At 39.8% G+C, this 19,741-nt stretch overlaps 1 protein-coding gene across 2 annotated transcripts in view; it reads left to right on the top strand.

Moving 5' to 3' along the window:
• The window catches only part of RERG (RAS like estrogen regulated growth inhibitor), a 109,280-nt gene that overhangs the window by 82,961 nt on the left and 6,578 nt on the right, over positions 1-19,741 (top strand). For both annotated transcript variants that reach the window (XM_035346743.1, XM_035346751.1), the window contains exon 3: positions 9,702-9,758. In XM_035346743.1, coding sequence (XP_035202634.1) covers positions 9,702-9,758 — 57 coding nt within the window. The remainder of the gene's footprint in view (positions 1-9,701; positions 9,759-19,741) is intronic.

The raw sequence follows: 19,741 nt of genomic DNA, 5'->3' as shown, positions 1-19,741 counted from the left end.
AAAAAAAAAAAAAAAAAAAAAAAAAAAAGAGAGTTATTATATGAGAGCAGCCATAAGGACATTTGAAACCACTTTCAATGAGATGCTAGAGGCATTCTGAAGATTATACACTATGTTGATAGCACCTAGTCACGGAAGCCTGAAAGCCATAATAGTTTATTGTCACTCTCTTATGTCTCTGTTCTCGCATGCCTCTCTCCATTCTTTCTTCTGGGAACTTCCCCAGGTGTCTGGTTCAGGTACTTGGCAATGAGCCCATCAGAAAGAAAACAATTCCTTGTTCCTTATCTTCTGCCTTTAAAGTACCAGGTAGGCAAAGAGCTGCAATGCAAATTCAACTAATTATACAATCTGAAAACAAGGGGTTCCCATAAAGGTAGTACTGTGCACCATATTAAAAAGATGTAACATTTATCAATGATGTTATAAATTGTTATTGTTATATTAAAAAAAAAAAAAAAAGTGGTCTATGGAAAATATGAGTCAGTTTTCAGTGTATTTTTTTTTCCCTAAATGCCCATTCCCCTGTGACACAGGCACCTTACAGGCATGTATCTATTTATTGATGAACGTATTGATCAGTCAATACAGCTGACAAACTAATAATGTTCCAGCGTTCACCTAAGCTCCTTTGTCAGAGGAAACTGGAAATTATACAGGACAGATGATCTTTCAAGATATGAGTTGCAGTCACATCTGATAGAGTATGCACAGAGTTAATGTGAGACAGGAAAATTATTACAGTCAGGCTCAGGAGGAGAGAGTGATAAATACTCTGTTCAGACTGTGACCACACAGAAACAGCCAGTGCCATCTACCAAAATTAAATAGGGAGCACTGCATCCCTTTACATCACTGGGTTCCTGAGGCAAATGATAGAAGGTACCCTTCATGCCATTTCTAGTTACCATTTGTCTTGATAAGTACAGACTAAGTGCAACAGTAGTACAGCAAGGCACTTTCATTATGGTACTTTTTGCCATCCTGAAGGCTACAAATTCACACAGTAATCCAGCATTAACAATGGTGGCCTTGCTCATAATACGCTAGCTGCCCCCTCTTCCAGCCTGACTCATCAGGGACTGACAGAAAAAACAAACAAACAAACAAACAAACACTATTTTTAGGCATTTAGAGTTACACTAAGTCTGTAGGCTAGCTGCAAAAGTGTGTTGCTCCATTCCAGCATGCATTGATGAGGCCACAGCATACCCCGTGAAACAAAATGTCTTTTGCCCTGGCAAGAAGAGCAGTCCGTAGGGTGGTGAAACATCACCAGAAACCAGAGATCACTAAGTGCAGTGTGAGGTGAATGGGTCAGCTGAGCTCCTTGCCAGCTGCCTCCCCCTTACATTGATGGCCAGGAGGCTGCTGGCAGCCAGGTCACTCTCACAGAGCAGCTGCGACACAAAGAGTGGTCCCTGCCCTGACCAAGGATTCACACAGAGCTAGCTTTTCATTGCACTAGCAAAATTTCTTAATCTCCTTTGGTCATGAGTCTGTGCTCCCAACCCTGACCACTCTGAGAGGGATCCACCGCTTTCCCAGGGCATGTGGACCTTCTCCAGTAAGACAACTTCTCTCCTTCCTTCCAGCTCCTCTTACTCACCTTCTCTTGCCTTCTTTACGGAAGGAGAGATTCAAAATCAAGTAAAAACAAATAAACACCCCAAGCTAAACCAGAACGGCAACAACCCCTGGCTTCTGCACTGGCAGCTGCTTCCTTCTGTGCTGGTGCACATTCCTCCCTTCTTCCTAGCAGGGCACAAGGCAGAATCTGCACACTATCCTAGGGACAGCTCAGGGCATATCCAAACTGAGCAGCCTGCTGTCCCTTCCCATTGTGCCACACTGGTAACAAACAGCCTGTGGAGTAGTTGCTGGATGCTACAGCCAAGAACATGCATCTTTGCCATCTCCCTGTAACAGAATTAGTTTTTGTTTGTTGCCTTTTTTTTTTTCTTTTTTTTTTTAATGTCAAAGTTTTATACTGAGTGGAAAACTAAACCTTTCTCTGTCTAGTATCTTTCAAAAAGAGCATGTAAATTCAAAGCTTACCTTGCCTGTGTCAGTTATGCAGGGAATTCACAGCTATTTGTGTGATTTCCTATGTAGGACTTGCTTTACAGCCTGATCACAAGTACACTCTGCCTCACGCACACAAACATCTGGAGGTGTTATCATTAACTATGTTTTGAAAAACCATGTGTTAGTAATACCACACCAGAAAGTTTATCCTTCACAAAGGGGTGACATAACAAATTATACAAAAAAGCCAAGACAGGAGAAATTGTAGAAGTATGGATATCACACTCTGCATTTCTAAAATGATCAAAACCATTAGAGGCACCAGTCTGATCATTTGTCTTTTATATGAGAGGAATCCTGTAAAATAAACAACCTTATATTGCAACATTATATTGTGGAATGGGATAATATAATATAAATTAAGCTTCCTGCTTATGTCACATGCAGTAACTGTTGTAAAGAAAATGCCTCCAGCATAAAAGGCAATGGGCAGAATATTACTACAAAAATCCTCTTGCTCGGTGGAGATGAATGACTACCAGACTGTATATTTCACAGCATTTGAGTAGGCTTTTTCAGATGAATATGTGGAGAAGTTCTTTTTATCATGAAATTACCATGCCAGAAACAAGGCAAAAAGCATTTCCTGCTATCAACATTAGGATATGGTTAATATGGACTCTCACATTTTCCATATTTAGTACTGAATAAGGAAGGTGGCCTTTGTCCTGCTAGCAGGCCCGTGCCAAGACTGCTTTCTTCCCAGTCTCTCGGCAGTGGCATTTTTTCCCTCTCACCTGAGGGCTCTATCCCTACACTACATCTCTACCTGCAAAGGGAGATACCAACAGCTCCCCAGCATCAGATTTAAGTGGTGTGCAAGCTGCCAGCCTACAGGAGCAGGAGCAGGCACACCTGGAAGTGGCACAAGAGCTGAGTACCCACAAGAGCCCATGCCAGGACACACGCAGACAGCAGCACCCCAAGGCTTGTGCAGCCCACACATGGCCTGGTCAGTGACTAAGAGAGCAGAAACACGTAGGGAGCAGAGTGCTGTGCAAACAGCCATCCTAGAGATGAGCGTGGATGTGGATACAGCAATTACCCTTGTACAAGCTGGGAAAATGATCCCTCACCTTCCTGGTTTGTGAGCAGCTGCAAGCATTGACTTCTTTGCACAGATGGAAATGACTTACATTTGTTTTCAGTGGAGACAGGAGTAAATCAGTGTGTGCTCTGCTAAAAGCACAACTTATTTTTTCTCTGCCTTTTTTTTTAATTAAAAAGTACTTGCAAAATAATCTAATTAGAGTTTTCTTCAAGTCTCCTATTAAGATAGTTGAGAGGAGATAAATAAGCAGTACTATGGACTGTAACTAACAAGTTACTTTTCTCTAGCTGCTTCCCACTCAGAAGTTCCTAAAAGCAGGTACTTTGCACAGCAGTGAAATATAGTTAACATCTGAGATAAATTGGAATTGCCACTGACAGAAGAAACACTATCCAAGACTGCACACTAGAAACTGGAAAGTGAGAGGGGTTTTAAAACAAGATGCTAACTACTTTGATATATGGTCAGAACCAAAAGATGAACATCCTTTGGAAGCTTGTTAAAAGATGGATGAATATGACTGTGGTCTCTCTTCCACAACAGCACTGTCCTTCCAAACAACTTGCCAAAAGGTCAGTTATTGACTTCTAATCAAACAAATTGCTGCATTACAGCTGAAGAAAATGTCTTACATTACACTAAGAAACATAACCTTTAGAAAGTCAAGAGTAACACATTTTGTCACACAGCTGTTCAATCCTACTCTGTATTTACTGTTACAAGTAATATATGCTTTTGATATTTACGTCATCATAGTCAGTGGAGGACCTCACTATGCTGTTACAGAAAAAACATACGAGCACACTTAGTAATTTTTCTAAGAAGTTCACAGCTTAAGAAAGTGATTGCATAAAATATGCAGAGTATGAGAAAGCAAGGCAGTCTAGAATAGACCATTTTTACATTCCATTAAAGTTTCCTTCTAGTTTACTACAAGCACGTTAGGTCTCCACATCAGAAGCCAGGAGAATAGGGAACACAGAGAAGTCCTCCTGCTGTCGTCTCACCACTCACAACGCCATGTTGCTGAATTAACAGAGATACAGTCAAAGCTAAGTTGAACCCAGGCCCACAAACACTGTCAGAAATCATGACTATTTCTTCTCTCTCCCAGAAATACCTTCACTTTCAGAAGCAAATTAGAAGTTTCATGGTAGTAGTTTTAAAACAAACTATTACCTTCCCAAGCTGGGCACAGAGCTTTCTGAAGAGGCAGCATACCCCATGCCAGCATGCTGCATGGCCAGACCTGGGCTCACCATGTGCTCCAAGTCCCCTGAAACTTGAAACACTGATACACAAGGGGCCTCCTGGAAAGCGAACAGATGAACTCTGACAAAAATACCCATTTTTAAAAAATGAAATGCTTGGCCTGTGGAAGTGCTTTTTGATCATTATAACAACTGGTTTCAACCACTCTGGTGTCGCCTGCCAAGTATGGTTTACTGATGACACGTCATCACGGCACCAGTAACAGACTTGTTGATATGTTAAATAATGGGACTTTTTTCAGATCACTTATATAGCTGAAAATTCTCATGGCACGAAAGAGTCATCATAGTTATTTCACTGCAGAGAACTGTTATTTTTCCTAGAATAACTTTGAACTCTGTAGCTTTTGGGAAAGGGGGGTATTTTTCAAATAAATCCCAGTTTCCATTCTTCCTGACCCTGAAAGCACAGCCTGCATTAGCTGAAACAGTAACAAAATCACAAAGATATGTATTCAGGCATTCTGCACTTTTTATCAGAGCATTTATATGTTTCTAATCCAAACAAAGATCTAAAACAAAACTCAAGATTTTTTTTTTTTTTTAAAGTGTTCCAGAAGATAAAGACTGAGACTTTGAGCTTCGAAGCTGAGTAAGGGCCTCAGCCACACAAGTCCCAAAGAAATTGATTAATAATGTGGTTGACAGTGGTCTCAGTTTATAAGCCAAGTTATTTCCTGGTATAACTTCATTGTCTTCAGTAGAGTTACAGTGGAAATGTATTCGACAGACAGTCATGTTTCTTCTCCAAGAAAAACTTCTAAGGCAGAAGGTTTAAACATGAGTGAATGAAAGTACTGGGCCAAGATCTACCCTAATTTAAACCCTGTACAAATCAGCTGACTTGGAAGTGAGGGTGTGAAGAAAGGCAAGAAGAGACATGAGTCTGTTCTTCCTTTGCTGGGACATTACATCAATTCCCTTAGGTAATGGTCATGTCTCCGAAAAACACACTGGGAATCCAAACTGCAGTTTGCTTGAGATTCTTTCCTTCAAAGTCTGCAAGTTCATGCATTTTACAAGCAATATGTGTTAGGGGAAGGGCATGGGCTGCTCTCTGCAGAGGACAATGAAATTCACTTCTGTTAGGTATTGCATCAATTCAAGTCTTTTCTGCTTCAAAATGCATTTCATCTTTTTCTAGGATGAGCACTAGAAATGGTGATTTTAATATGAACACTGGAATTAGTCACCCAGTTTAATCAGAAAATAATGTTTCATACATTTTTCTATCTCTGTTATTTTTGAATCAAAACCCAGTATGTGAATACTATTACTTTAAAGTGTTGGGTTGGTTTTGACTCATTATTATTTAGCATTAGAGCTAAATAAGTCTAATAGGTTAAGCAAAATGCACACACCTTTGCTAAGATGAGAAGGAAACAAGACCTCAACTTTTTATTTGCAGCATCACTGAGTGTGAGGAAGTTTTATTGCTTTGCCTGAATTGTCACTTATGCCAGCAGCAGAAATCTGAATGCCACAGCCCTAAGTGTAGCGAATTCCTAATGTCTTCGTTTCTGATTCTTCTGCCGGCAGAAGTTATTTCACTAAACCAAAAGTGATGTAATCTGGCAGTAAATGAGCTCAACATAAACAAAATGGCTCCACAGTAATATCCCTGCTCTAGAGGGATCACTTCTAGGGGAGGCAGCATGAGCCAGCAAGCTGGTCTAGACTAAGCACTTGCATTCCCTTCCCAACCCTCCTCTCATTGACTCTCTTCAGTCAAATCAGATCCAGTTGCGTACACTGCTGTAACATCCAACTGGACGTCAGAAGCCCATTTGCGAAGCATCTTTAATGAGATGGAGGTGAAGTAGCCTCCTATCCAAAACATCTTGTGATTATTTATACACAGGACAGATACTGGATCAAGGGTATCTCATTTTCCTCCTCTGTAAAATGCATCTGCTAACTCTCAGCCTTGTCTAAATTTGTGGAAGTGGAAAAGTCCATAGAATGGATGGTGACCACTGCCATGAAGGAGAGAAGCTGGGACTGTTTCAAGAGTGCTCCCTGCTGGACTTGCTGTTCTCCCCGCTGAGACCAGCCAGTGAGTGAGACTAGCTGCCATCTGGCCCTGTGTATAGCAGCCTCCTCCCACCCTTCCTTTCTTTTCTTCAGCTTCCTCCTGAGTATGCAAGTATTTGTATTCTGCATACAGGCCTCGCCTGCTAGAGGAAAATCCAACCTACTTTTTCTCTGAGCCCACATCTGTGATCACTAGTTCTTCATCTCAGTAACACACAAAGCCTGTATCAATTCATCCAGTGTATGCACCTGTATCTGTGTTCTCCCAGGCTCATCTCAGCTGTTGTGGTCCAGCTCTACCATTTTTTTATTTTTCGCCTTCTTTATTTTGGCTATGTCCAATATCAGCTCTTCTCCCTCAGAGTTGCTACACTCTACCACCTTTCTCAGACATGAATGCTTAACAGATTTTCATTTAGCCCCCATCACCACTGACTCTCATCTACAGCAATTTCCACCTACACATACAAGGTTATCATGACTGGAAGTGAACCACATTTAAATACGCACATAGTTGGGCAGGTTTCCCCTGCTTTCCTGTCTTTTCTTTCTCTCCGTTAGCTACTGCAAGCCCAGGCACAGGCTCCAGTGTAAGGCACCAAAACAGACAGAACCCCACTGCTTTTCTGTCAGAGTACAGCTGTGAAAAGTCAGGTACCTTTACCTTTGAACCTGATACCTTTATTCTAGATACCTTTTGGTTTTCAGTCTAATAGAAGACAGCTAAGGAAAGCATCTGCCTGGCTAGATATTAGAGCAGCTGGAAGGGCCATGTGCAAACACCAGTAGTGGCTTGCCTCAGAAGCACTGCCCCGCTCAGCTGCATGCCCACAGGGGTGGCAGCACATCACCTGTCTCTTTGCCATTGCACACAGCATGCCCAAGGACCCCAGCAGCAGTCCCAAAGCAGCAAGCAAAGCACTGTTCCTGGACATCTGTGAGCCAGCTTCTCACAGTCATAAGACAGAAAGGTGCAATAAAAGCCGTCGCATGGGGTTTTCTTCACTCTATCAGCATTGCTGTGTATGTGTGGGTGGTGCTCATTAAGACCAATGACACAGTGATAAGCTGACAAGCAAGACAGACCATGATTATACCCACATGAATTCTTATTCTGACATTAAAATAAATTATGGTTTTCCATCTTTAGAGTCCATCTGAGAGCCCACTCTGCTTCCATGAAACTATGTGTTTCTCTGTGCCAACCACTTTTTTTTTCTTTTTTTCTTTTTTTCTTTTTTTTTTTTTTTCTTCTTCTGGGAGGGTGGAAGAATACCTTGCAATCTCAACATCTGAAAAACAGTGTATGCAGCAGGCATGAGATGGAATAGAGCAAATGCTATTTCTTTTGAACACTTGAGCAAGCAGGCTTATCACCCTTGTAGGCTGCAGTGCCCCTGGAAGCATTTTTAAAATCTGCTTTCAAAAAGTAACATGATAAGAAGTCTTCTGAAAGCATGTCAGAACTTTTACCCTGCACCACATCCCAGTCAAAATATAACATGCTGTGTATTTTGCTAGCAATTAGGGAACAAATTACTACTAATTAGAGAAGAATCATGAACAAACTTTTGAAATATCAAGATGTTTAAACTACTACAGATGAGGCAAACCATGGGAAAAAAAAAAAAAAGTACTGGTGCAGACATCATTATGGATGGAAAATAAGCTACACAGAGATTTTCTTGTACTATAATGACATCCACATTATGACTATGGCTTGAAAAGTAACTTTAGCTAAGAACTGCCACATTGACTCTGAAAGCCAAGGAGAGCTTTTCTGCAAAGGCTAAAAAAATAGGATTTCCTAAGGAAAAAAAGAATAACACCGATTTAAAACTGCATCTTGTCTAATGATCTCATTTCCTCAGGATCAGATTCTTATTACCCTCCAAGCATGAGGCAGAGTTAAATCTTCCTAAAAACTAATGTTCTGACTGTATTTAAGAAAATAGGTTCCAACTGAGCAAAGCTGAATTAATTAGTTTTGTTCTGCAGTGTGTTGAGCCTTCTCCTACTCTTGGGCACAGAAGTAGGAAGTGGGAAGGAGACTCCTATTGCTTTAATTTTGCAAACGGGCCAGAAGTGGGTTAAGTGTCACCTTTTGCTGTCTGTCTACAGCTGGAAGAACAGGACAATCCTGCAGGGCTGACAAGGAAAAGTTTTTCTATACCTCTAATCAATGCAATCACAGTTAGTGTGGTGATACCACTAGCTCCAGTTTGGAAACACAGAGAGAATTTTGAACTAGTGGCACATGTGAGCACTTTGTTTACCTCACTAGAAATTCAAGGTTGTGCTTAGCTTTTTGTTTGATGGTTAGAACATAATCAAAATCTTGAGAAAGGTTTTGTAGGTGGTCTTTAAAGGTGGGTAAAGAGAGAAAAAAAAAATTATACAAAATTATAAGTAGCAAATCCTTAGCCCATAAACTGAAACTGAGAACTAGTTATCCAGTGCAACAAAATCCAAAGTATTATTTCAATTTCTGCAAGTTTGTTAATTCCATTTGCTGGCCATTACTTCAAAATGTTATAGCTGATTACTTCCAGGGACAAGTACACAAAACACTGAAAATAAGTTGTTGCAAGGAAAACATGCCAAGATGCAGAAGGAAGCTATTTAGGCAATTATGTATATACCTTACAAGTTTTAAAATCTGAAGGGAACTTTTTTTTTTTTTTTTTTTTTTTTTTTTTTTTTTTTCCCTACAGCAATTAAGTGGTTATTAACACTTCTGGTTTTGATGCTGTAAAGCATCCTGGTTCAAAACCTGCCAACCCTGATGGGGTTATGGGAAATCTAAAGAAACCCATGTGTCATTCCCCGTCTTCCCCCCCTCAAAAAAATAATAATAAAAAAGGTCATCTGTTCATCCAACCCCTAGCACAACCACCTAGCACAACCTGTTTTGTCTTTTTAACAGTACAAGCTATTGTGACCAAAAAAAAAAAAAAAAGAAAAGAAAAAATAGTTGGGTGTTACCATTGAAAACCTCTTGGTATTCTTTTTCCAGCATTGTTACATGGGTAAATGATTAATGCTATAATGTCTTCCACCACCAAGTGTTCTGGAGCCACAAAGTGTGAAAAGCTCTTGACTACCCCCATAAGCAAAGCTGAACTCCACACACAGTTCAGGGGAGCTGCTACATGAGCATTCATACAGAAAATAATAATAATAATAATAATGCTGGTTTATAAACTGGGCAAGTTGATGGTTTGTGCATCTCACCTAGAATCCTTTTGTTCCTCCAGCTCTTGTTGTACGCTTCCTGACCAAGCGGTTCATCTGGGAGTATGACCCAACACTAGGTAGGTTACATTTTATTGTATATATGTGGTACATTGCATATAATAGCATGTCTGAAGTAAGGGAAAATCACAGAGTTAAAATTTTGAGCCTCAGACAATCTTTAAATTTGCTGTAGAAAGTTTCTCTATGGTCATTTAAAGCTGAAACAAATTATTACCTAAGATGGCAGAACAGAGAAGCACAGAATGCACAGAACAGAATGCACTCAAACAAAAGTGGAATTAATATATGAGGCACAATCCTGCCCACACAGAGGTCAGTGGGAATTTTGCCTCTGAAAGCAATTGCATTATTATTTCCACTCTGAAAATTAAAGTATTTTGCTTATGATCAGTTTTCTGCTTTTGGATAACCCAGCCAGCAATTGCTGGAGAATGGACTTTCTGGGATATGTAACTCAAAAATTCAAGGGGAAAAAAATGTGTAGATATTTATATTCTGCCTACACTTAGCTAAGTTCATAGTCCTCACCTTTCAAATACACATTGCATCTCACTTCTAGAGTAAGCAGATAGGGATACCAGGCATCAGAAGTGCATCAATGTGTCCTCTCCACAGCTCCCACTCAGATGGGTTGGGTCTGGCACCGTTGGGAAGCTGACACAGATGACTCAAAAAGATTTCAGACAGTTTTTTTGAGTTAGAAGCCTTTGAAAATTTGGGCCAAGTTCTTACTAGTTCCTAAATTAGTCTATTTGAATGCTCAGCACCATAAAAAATCCAGGCCAAGAAGTCTGAGATGAGGTGTGAAGTAAGGAGCTGGGAAGTTTCCTTTTCTCCTACAATCTGTTACCATCTTCTTCCTAACCTGCCTTTGGAGCTTTGAATAAACATCACCCAATTAAACACCTATTTCTTTCTCAGGGTTCCTTCTCTAAGAGGTTGTGCTAAAGAAGTAGAGAACAATATAAGCCTGCATAGCAGAAACAAACAGGATTAAATTTTAATACACTTTATTACAAAACCCAGGCAGCCCTTTCAACAAAGGAAAGTTTCTAGTATCATACTATGTATCTTTGTCTGGTAAGATGAAGGAATGACAGATATCAGAACTCTCATCATGGGAAAGTAATTCTCAGAACAATCTGAACTCAAATACATTCTTTTATCTGCTAATATAACTCACTGATGAATATGTTGATGTCTCCTGTCCTGCACAGTAGGATGTTCAGTATAATGTTTTATTAAACTTCACATTTCTGTCATTTATATGCCATTTTCAGAACCTGACAATAGAAGACCGTAATTATACAAAAGATTTTATATACTAAGTTTATTACAGAATCACAGAATAGTCTAGGTTGGAAGAGACCTCCAAGATCACCGAGTCCAACCTCTGACCTAACACTAACAAGTCCTCCACTAAACCATATCCCTAAGCTCTACATCTAAACGTCTTTTAAAGACCTCCAGGGATGGTGACTCAACCACTTCCCTGGGCAGCCTATTCCAGTGACTAACAACCCTTTCAGTAAAGAAGTTCTTCCTAATATCCAACCTAAACCTCCCCTGGTGCAACTTTAACCCATTCCCCCTCGTCCTGTGACCAGGCACGTGGGAGAATAGACCAACCTCCACCTCGCTACAGCCTCCCTTCAGGTACCCGTAGAGTGCAATGAGGTCACCCCTGAGCCTCCTCTTCTCCAGGCTAAACAGTCCCAGCTCCCTCAGCCGCTCCTCGTAAGACTTGTTCTCCAGACCCTTCACCGTCTTATTACCGTCTTATCGGGACACTGCATGCAAAAGCATCATAGTTGTGTTGTTGAAGCAAACAAACTAAAATATATGATGCAAGATTTAGTATTTTTTGCCCCATTATGAAGGTTCTACAACCTTTTTGCTGCACAAGCCTCGACATTTTTTTCTGTTTTTACAAATTAATACAACTGCAAATCAACCATGCCCCTCAGGATTGTCTTCTGTTAGCAAAGTGAAAATTTTTCATGCATACAATACTCCCATCTCAATACAATTAAGCCTCTTCTGACTTACTGAATTCTACAGTCTCACCCAGTTTAGAGGAAAACAGTTTAAGCTATGTATTACAGCTATTATGAAGCTAAATGCTTTAACCTGCTCAGAGGAAAAGATTTGAGAAATGCATAAACTAATAAACTAATGTCAATAATCACAGAAATCTCTCATGGAAGAAGCACACTAGATACTTTTTTTAAGTACTATTTTTCAAACCATGTATCGCAACAGGATTCAGAGGAGGCTCTGAAGTGTTACAAAACAAATCTCACGATATTCTAACTGTTGTTCAGGACTTCAGAGACCAATCATAAAGGGACTATACTTTCAAAAGCTTTGAGAAAGTTCTTTGGAGAATCTATTTCTGTCTTTATCAAGGTCATTCTCTGGTGCCTCAGTGTCCAGTTACCTGTAAACGTCACTGAACTAATTACTGAGAAATTTTACCAGATTTGTTTCTTCTTAGCAGCAATGGACTGATGGTTGGGTGGAAAGAGGGATATCTATATATTCCACCAATTTAAAAAAAGTTTAAGCTGTGTCACTAAGACATTTGACCTAAATGGAGATCAATCGGTTTTTGTCAAGTAACGTTGAAAGGGTAGGAGTAAAACAGATGCAAACAATCTAGCTGCTGCACAACAGGAGGTTTTGCCAGAAATCACTGGGGCTGTGACAAGTGTCATGTTTACAGTTTATTTCTTATGTCAAATTCACTACTATCCATTAGACCTCTGATGCAAAGAATCCCCAGATAATTCCTATTTTTAGAAAAGCTTTCTCCAAGCTCTACAAGGCTGGATAGAAAGTCAATATTATCCTAAGTTAAATATCAGGGTAAATAAATAATAATAATAAAAAAATACAACTTATGCTCTTAATTCAAGGGTGGCACATTTTAACTGGAAAGAGAAAACACACATTATAAATATTCTTTACTACTCTAACCTGCCAGAAGAAAACGAAGGACAATATTTTTAGCAGCATCTGGACGTGCTGCTGTATCTCCAGGAGCCAAATTACAAACCACAAAATAACATTTTCTGGCGGAGCAGCACCACTGGATCTTGCAAATCTTGGCACATGGAGCCGCCAAGGAAGTCAGGGTTTTGCACCTCTGCTACTTCTGTGCATGATGTTGGCTCTGTGCAAGCACTGGTAAGACAGCTGCATCTTCACAAAAGTACATACCACTGTGCTTCTTATTTTACCATTCACAGCCAAGGGATAAGAGCTGCAGCAAAGGTCATTTTGTGGGGAGTGCAAACTGTCAGCCTTGACTTCTCCATAATCTCTGCTTAACTGGCAAGTAAGTCATTGTCACCATCTTGGCGTGTTTTTATTTTTTATTTGCTTATTTTTTTGAAAAGGTGCCAAATCACTCAGACTAAGTGGTTACCCGGTATTATCAAGGTGAATGAGCTTCCAGTTTCTATCTTTATTTATAATAAATCACACAAGTATCCCATGTGTGCAACAAAATTAGAAGGTCCAAAGAAAGAGCTCTACAGAGAAATAGGCTGGAACTGTATGTTTTTAAAAATACATTTACAAGTATTTTAAAAATACAGTTTTCTAATATGTTAAGTATATGAATTCAGCATTAAACTTAGTCACTTTTAGTTAGTTAAATATGTAAAGAGAAAGAGAAAGGGGATTAAGCTATCACATGAATTTCACCAAATTTCATTAATTTTTTTAAAAATAGAATACAACTAGCCAATTAATAAGCAGATTCACTGTGATGTTAGAAAGCCTAAAAACCACTTTGGCCTAGCTGGGGCAGCATTTAACCCACAGCCTAAAAGCATTTCATAAATATACGCCATATCTCTGTGGCAGATTTAATACAGAACTGGAAATTTTTGCTATATTTCAGTATGGCTCTGCACGCAGATTTGTAAAAAAAAGAAAAAAAAAAAAAAAAAAGTATGAAAACAAGCATTCCTATGTACGATTTCAACAGGGCCTGCCAGGAACCGGGTGGTAGCAGGCTGACAGTTTGCCTGCCACCATGGTGGCTTGGCTGGGGGAAGAGCTTGCAGCCTACAAGCAGCTGCCCTCACAGCCCTCTTGGGGTTTGGCCACCTTTTGTGGCTGGTTGCCACAAAGACAGACGTCCATAAACACCTAACACCTGCCAGCCACCATCTTGTCAGAAATGGATGTGCTCTGTGGGGAGGAGTTTCAAGGAAGAGGTGTGAAGGCCTTCATTTGGCCACCTGCTTTCTGTGGGGAAAGTCCTGGCTTGAATGCAGGACTCTCATGGATCTCAGTGATCCAGGACTTCACGGCACAGTTGTACAGTGTGTTGTGGGTAGCTGCTCTTCTTGGTGCCTGTAATTAGGAATAACAGTCTGTATCTCAGCAGTTGCCCCTGTGAGCTATTGGCAGTGCCCAGAATTTAGTATGCCTTCACTCTCCTCAAAGGTGGATAGGTACTGTGGTTTGCCACCAGACAAATGATATTTAATGGATTTGGCATCCCTGATTTTAAAAACAGAGTAAGTCATCAAGGGAACCAGTCTATTCATTTTTCCAGGGAGGGTAGAAAAGAAGGAAGAAGCTCAAAGCGTCAGCTCATCAGCAGACAGACAGCACTGATGCTTGCAAATTACCTCATGAGCAACAGCAAATTACCTGCGTCCATCAGCCATGACAGGTGAGGAGAATCTCCTGGCTCAAAAGATGAAAAAAGATAATTAATCATAGCTATGGCTAGGTGGGTACTTTTTAAAATAAGTTTTGCAGTATTTCACCGAAAACACATTTGCTATTTTAACATATCAGGACAATTAACTCCTCTAGAAGCTGAGCTGGAATAACCAACTTTAAAGAAAAAAAAAAAAAAAAGGTGAAAAGAGTGAATTATGAACTGGGTTGTGTCATTTGTTCTAAATTAGCACTTGGATGTACAGATGGGGGGAATTAGGTGTTTTGAGATGCAGGGACTTACAACATCCATTGTTGCCGTATACGGAAGAAAACCACACAACTAGAACTTCAAGGAAGTGCAGGAGACAGGTTCCTCAGTTCTTTCCTTGATTCTGTCACTGATTTGTTCCTTGTTGTCTCTCTGCCTCTGCTTCTCACCTATAAAATCATTCATCTCATGGAAGCATTGTAAATCTTTTACCTCTATGAGTACCAGTTACTTTAAGACTCTTACATCAAAGGCACACAGAAACACAATTTCTTCAAAGACACAATTTTAAATAAGATTCTGCTTATAAAATAACAGCAACCAAGGAGTTAATATTATTGTTTACCTCTATAAAACTCACTTGGCTTTCTCACAGTCACTAGATGTCTTTCTCTAGCTGATCACATATTTCATACAGCTTTGCTAATCCTCTGAAAGGAAAATTGTCTCCGAGCAGATAATCAGCAAAACAGTGCATGACAGACTGGCCCATCTATGAAGCTGAGAGAGAAAACATGGAGTTTATTTAAAATGAATAGGATAGATAAAAGACAATTCTTTATGGTTTCTCTTCTTCATAGTAAAAAGCATGTGCCTTAAGAAAAATCATAATTTTGCTAGATTACTAGATTAAAGGTAACATTTTTAAGAGTATTTGCTCCCTTTCAATTATTTCACAATTTCTTGAAGTTGCTCATGTTTTGGTTCACCCTTTTTCAACTGGGACAGGGGAAAAAGCAAGTTGGTGATTCTATGAAGTCCTATTCACTCAACATACATTCAGCTCAGAAGACACCATCAAGCATGCATAAAATGAGTAGGAATCAGTAAAGATGTGACGGCAATTTGTACCAATTTATCTCCTTTTCGCTTGATTATGGAAGGCCCATGATAACAGCGTTGTTCTCCAGCTGAACATGAAATGTTCAAGGGACTGTACAAAGTTACAAGTTCTTGAAGGAGGGTCAGAGATACCCCTGTTACTGCCCTGACTTATCTACGACAAGAGAATTTCATGTTCTATAGACCAGATAAGGATGTATAAATTTCACCACCATGGCAATAATAGCAGAAAAAACTTTCTGCTATTGTGAAGGTAAAGATTATCTTGGCAAGAAGGCTTTTCCAGCTGGAAATCTTGTTGCAATTATTTTTTTTTTTCCTCAAATAAATAAATAAATAATAAACCTATTAGAAGGGTAATTTTGCCTATCTGTAGCTGGGGGTTCTGGCAGCAAAATTATAATATTCAGGGACCACAAGGGCAGTTTGCAGATATGATACATAAAGTAATTAATATTACAACCCTGCCAAATATTTATAGCCTTGACCAGGCTTCTGAGTTCCTTTTCTACACCCTAAGAAGGACAGATCTGTACAAACAATAAACAGAGCAGAGTGTGAATATATTCAAACTATCTTCCATCAAAATTGTTGAGAACCATAAACAGCTTAGCTGTGGCAGCCAAGACCTCACTAAGAATAGTTTATCAAGAAAAAGATGCAAGAACTATCTTCCTGGACTAGCTTTGTGCCAATACAGCCATGAAAAAGAGCCGAGGTCTGCAGGTCCAAGGACAGTTCTCAAGGACTGTCTTTGCTTTATTCATTCCTTGGACATCTGGAATACAGACTGAATACAAACTCTTTGTCCCTGGGATCTTTTTCACTGCTGCAGATTGCAAGTTGAAGAAACACACATCTTTGTCTACTGCAGATCTCTAGTTTTCTTGACTTGTGGCTCACTCAGCAAGCTTGTCTTAATGCTCCTGAAGGCTTACTACCTGCCTTTACTATAGAAATATTGATTCCCAGCAGCACAGCTGAGAGAGAAACTGCCCAGACAGCAGACAGAGCTTTTAACAAATGGGTCCATACTAAAGTAACTGTTAATAAATCATTAGCTGATGGTCCCTTCAGCCCTGGAGTGTGAAGGTTAAAAGAACAGTGGCCCCAGGATGAAGGCAGACTGGGGAGGTCCTTCCCTCTCAGCCCCTTTTCCCTCCTGCTGCCCGACAGAATACCACAGTCTGCTCCAGAGCAGACCATTGATATGCTTGTGATTGAAAATTCCCATTTTCCATAGCAAGTAAAAGAAGGGAGAGAGTGGGAGACCATCATCTTGCAAAACCTTGCCTGTAGCATATTTCATCTGAACAGCCATGTTGACAACTACAGCTTATCCAAGTGCATAGCTAGAAATAACGTATGTGGTCCATTACTGGCTTATGGCCAAAATAGGATGTAATGTTAACTAACCATTTGGGGCTAGGAGGAATGGCTGCCAACTTGTGTTTCAGGGAATGCCATGATAAATGTGTATCTGCTTAACAGTTTGCTGGAAAACAGCCTTATTTTCACACCAGACATTAGCCATTAATGTCCTCAAATTTTATTAATGAAATTACTTATTCCTTCTGCTTCAGTGCTTAACAGACTCAGTTCCCTTTATAGTCCAGATTGTGCCTTGCTACTTATCTTCATGGAGTTCTGTTTTCTCCCCACTTCAAAACAGTAGAAACATGGCTTAACTTGATATGGAATCAATCCATGTTATATCACTTTTACTAGCCTTCTCAGCAGCAGGAATTTGTATTGCATGTATTACAGAAATGAGCTGTGAAAGTACTCTCAATTTCTCTGAGGTGCCTGTAAGGAAATGGACTGGTAGGGCATAGAGCACCTTAAACCCCTGACACTGGCTTCAAATGCTCAAAAACTTGAAATGAAGAAACTGTAATTGAGAACATCAGAGGAAGACAACTGAAATAACATGGGAAGCAGTTTTCTGGAAGCACGGTTTGTTTTCTTTCATATGGGTCTCAAGATATTTCTGATGCCAGTAATAAAAATATGCCTTGTTACTGTAGCTGTACATACAGAAAAAGCAGGAGTGGCAGCAGCTCTTCTTGCTGGAGATACAGCTGCAAAATATTTTGCCCCCACTTTTCTTGCTCAACGTATTCCAACATGTTCTCCAGATGAGAAGTTTCCAGTGCTTGCTTCTGTACTGTCAGGAGCACAGGCTTTTGTTTTGCTTGTTTTAGGTGCGAGAAAAGTCTCACAGGTTAGTTTTCATTTATGTTGGCAGAAATAAGGTGAAATACACATGGCTTCTCTAACAAAGACTTCTTGCCATAGTCAAAAAACATAACCAGAAATAGAAATAGTTTATTTAGACTTAAACTTGTCATGTGCATAATTCCCACCAGGAACAAATGTCTCTGCTTCGTGTTTGGTAGGAAACTTGAATCAGAAAATTAGAAAAACAGTTGAAGCCTTGAAGTTTACTCCCTAATATTTAGCACTGCTCCAGCTTTGTCAGTTTTGTTTTATCTTGCTTTAATTAATCCAGTTCCCAAACATCTGCACACATTTTCTCTGCCACTTTCAGCAAAAGCTGGGTAAGGACAGAATGTGTAGAAAAGGAAATTAGCATAATCCCCTCCTCTCAAAAGAAACCCAATGCCAGCACCCACTAGAGTGTCACATGCAGAAGCCAGCAAACAGACAGTAGTTTTGTTCAATAAAACTACTCTAGCTTTTCTATTTGGAGGCCAAAATATATTTAATATATTAAAGTATGTTAAATATGAAAATATTTATAAATCAAGAAACAAGCTGTGTTTTTGTAGGCTAGTTTTATATATCCCACCTATACTACCCAAACAAGAAAATTTGGGAATGCAATAGATCATTTCATGCAAAGATAAGAACTATGTAATCTATCGTAGCTATGCGTGCATTAGCCATTTACTTTGTTTCTCTCCTTATTAAAAAAATAAAAATGATAAATCCAAACTGCTCACTGAGCAGCAGACCTCACAGAGACTCACTTCTGAATTTGTTCTCCAAATTTCATACTGCAGAAGCTTCTGTCTTTGCATATGGCCTCCTGTGTACTCTGCGTCCTTCTAACGTCCCCTAATGTCTTTAAATATCCGCATGCACCAAGAGCAGCCTACAGCCTGGCTTGTGCAGAAGCATGCCCCTGCTGAATGCCAAGAGGAGATACTGGCTCTTCCTGTATCTCTTCAGGGGCATTGATAGAGCCTCTATCCTCCACCCAAACCTCATTTTAGGGAAAACTAAGATAATAGAAATAATTGAGAGCTTAGCCTTGGACTGAAAGCAGAGACTAAAAACAGGCTGGCAAGCTAGGACACATTTGGTAGCTGTAGTGACTGTGACATGACTTTTTTTGTGCTCTTATCAGGCTAGTTTGGGAACGCCTACTGTATTGAAGTCACAACTCTGATTACAGCTGACATGTAGCCTCAAAGGGAGCCAAAAAAGCCAAAAGTGATGTTAGAAAAACACTCCTTCACACATCACCAGATTCCAAAAGCAGCATTCACAATAGCAGATTACAGATGAAGCAGACTAAAGTCCCTAGAATTGAACTGAACGTCACCACAAATACCTTCCTTCACACACATTTCGGTTTGTATTCATGGCTTGATGTAAGTGTTCATGTAGTGTGATAACCATACAACCAAAGCACAACACGGGTTCTGTAGACCCTTCTGGAACTTCTCCTTTTGTATTTCCTGAGTCTTGGGGTTACAGGTGCAGAAACACTTAAGGCACAGAAGAGTGCAAGCCCGACTGTCAGAGTTCTCAGTTACATGCCTTTTTTTTTTTTTTCATTGCCTTTAACTACTACTTTTTCATGTGATAACAGAAAAACAATGCATTTTATGATTTTATCAGTAAAGTAAATAATACAACTATGCTTATTTGGTGATTTGTAATATATGTTACTAAAAAGACATATGGGGTGTACAGCATTAGAACTGTTCTAAATACAGAAGGGAAGAGCTGTGGTTCCTGTAAAATCACTGATGGCTGCAAAATGAAAGCCTTCCTGTAGGGAAATAATGGATGGAGTGAGTAACAGCCAGATGCAAGCAAGAAAAATACATTTAGGTGAGTTTCAAGAAGAGCTGGGATTGGGGAAGAAGGCAAGAGAGACTTGCCCAGTTGGGAAGGTACATTCAAGCTACAAGAGCTTCATAAAAGGTGATAAGATCCTGAAGCAGCAAGGAAATGCAGAGGGGACAGACTTCACAAAGGCAAACTGAA

Source organism: Oxyura jamaicensis, chromosome 1 (assembly GCF_011077185.1).
Source record: "Oxyura jamaicensis isolate SHBP4307 breed ruddy duck chromosome 1, BPBGC_Ojam_1.0, whole genome shotgun sequence".
Taxonomy (NCBI): domain Eukaryota; kingdom Metazoa; phylum Chordata; class Aves; order Anseriformes; family Anatidae; genus Oxyura; species Oxyura jamaicensis.
Note: the sequence above shows the minus strand (reverse complement) of the source record. Positions and strands in the feature narration are given on the sequence as shown.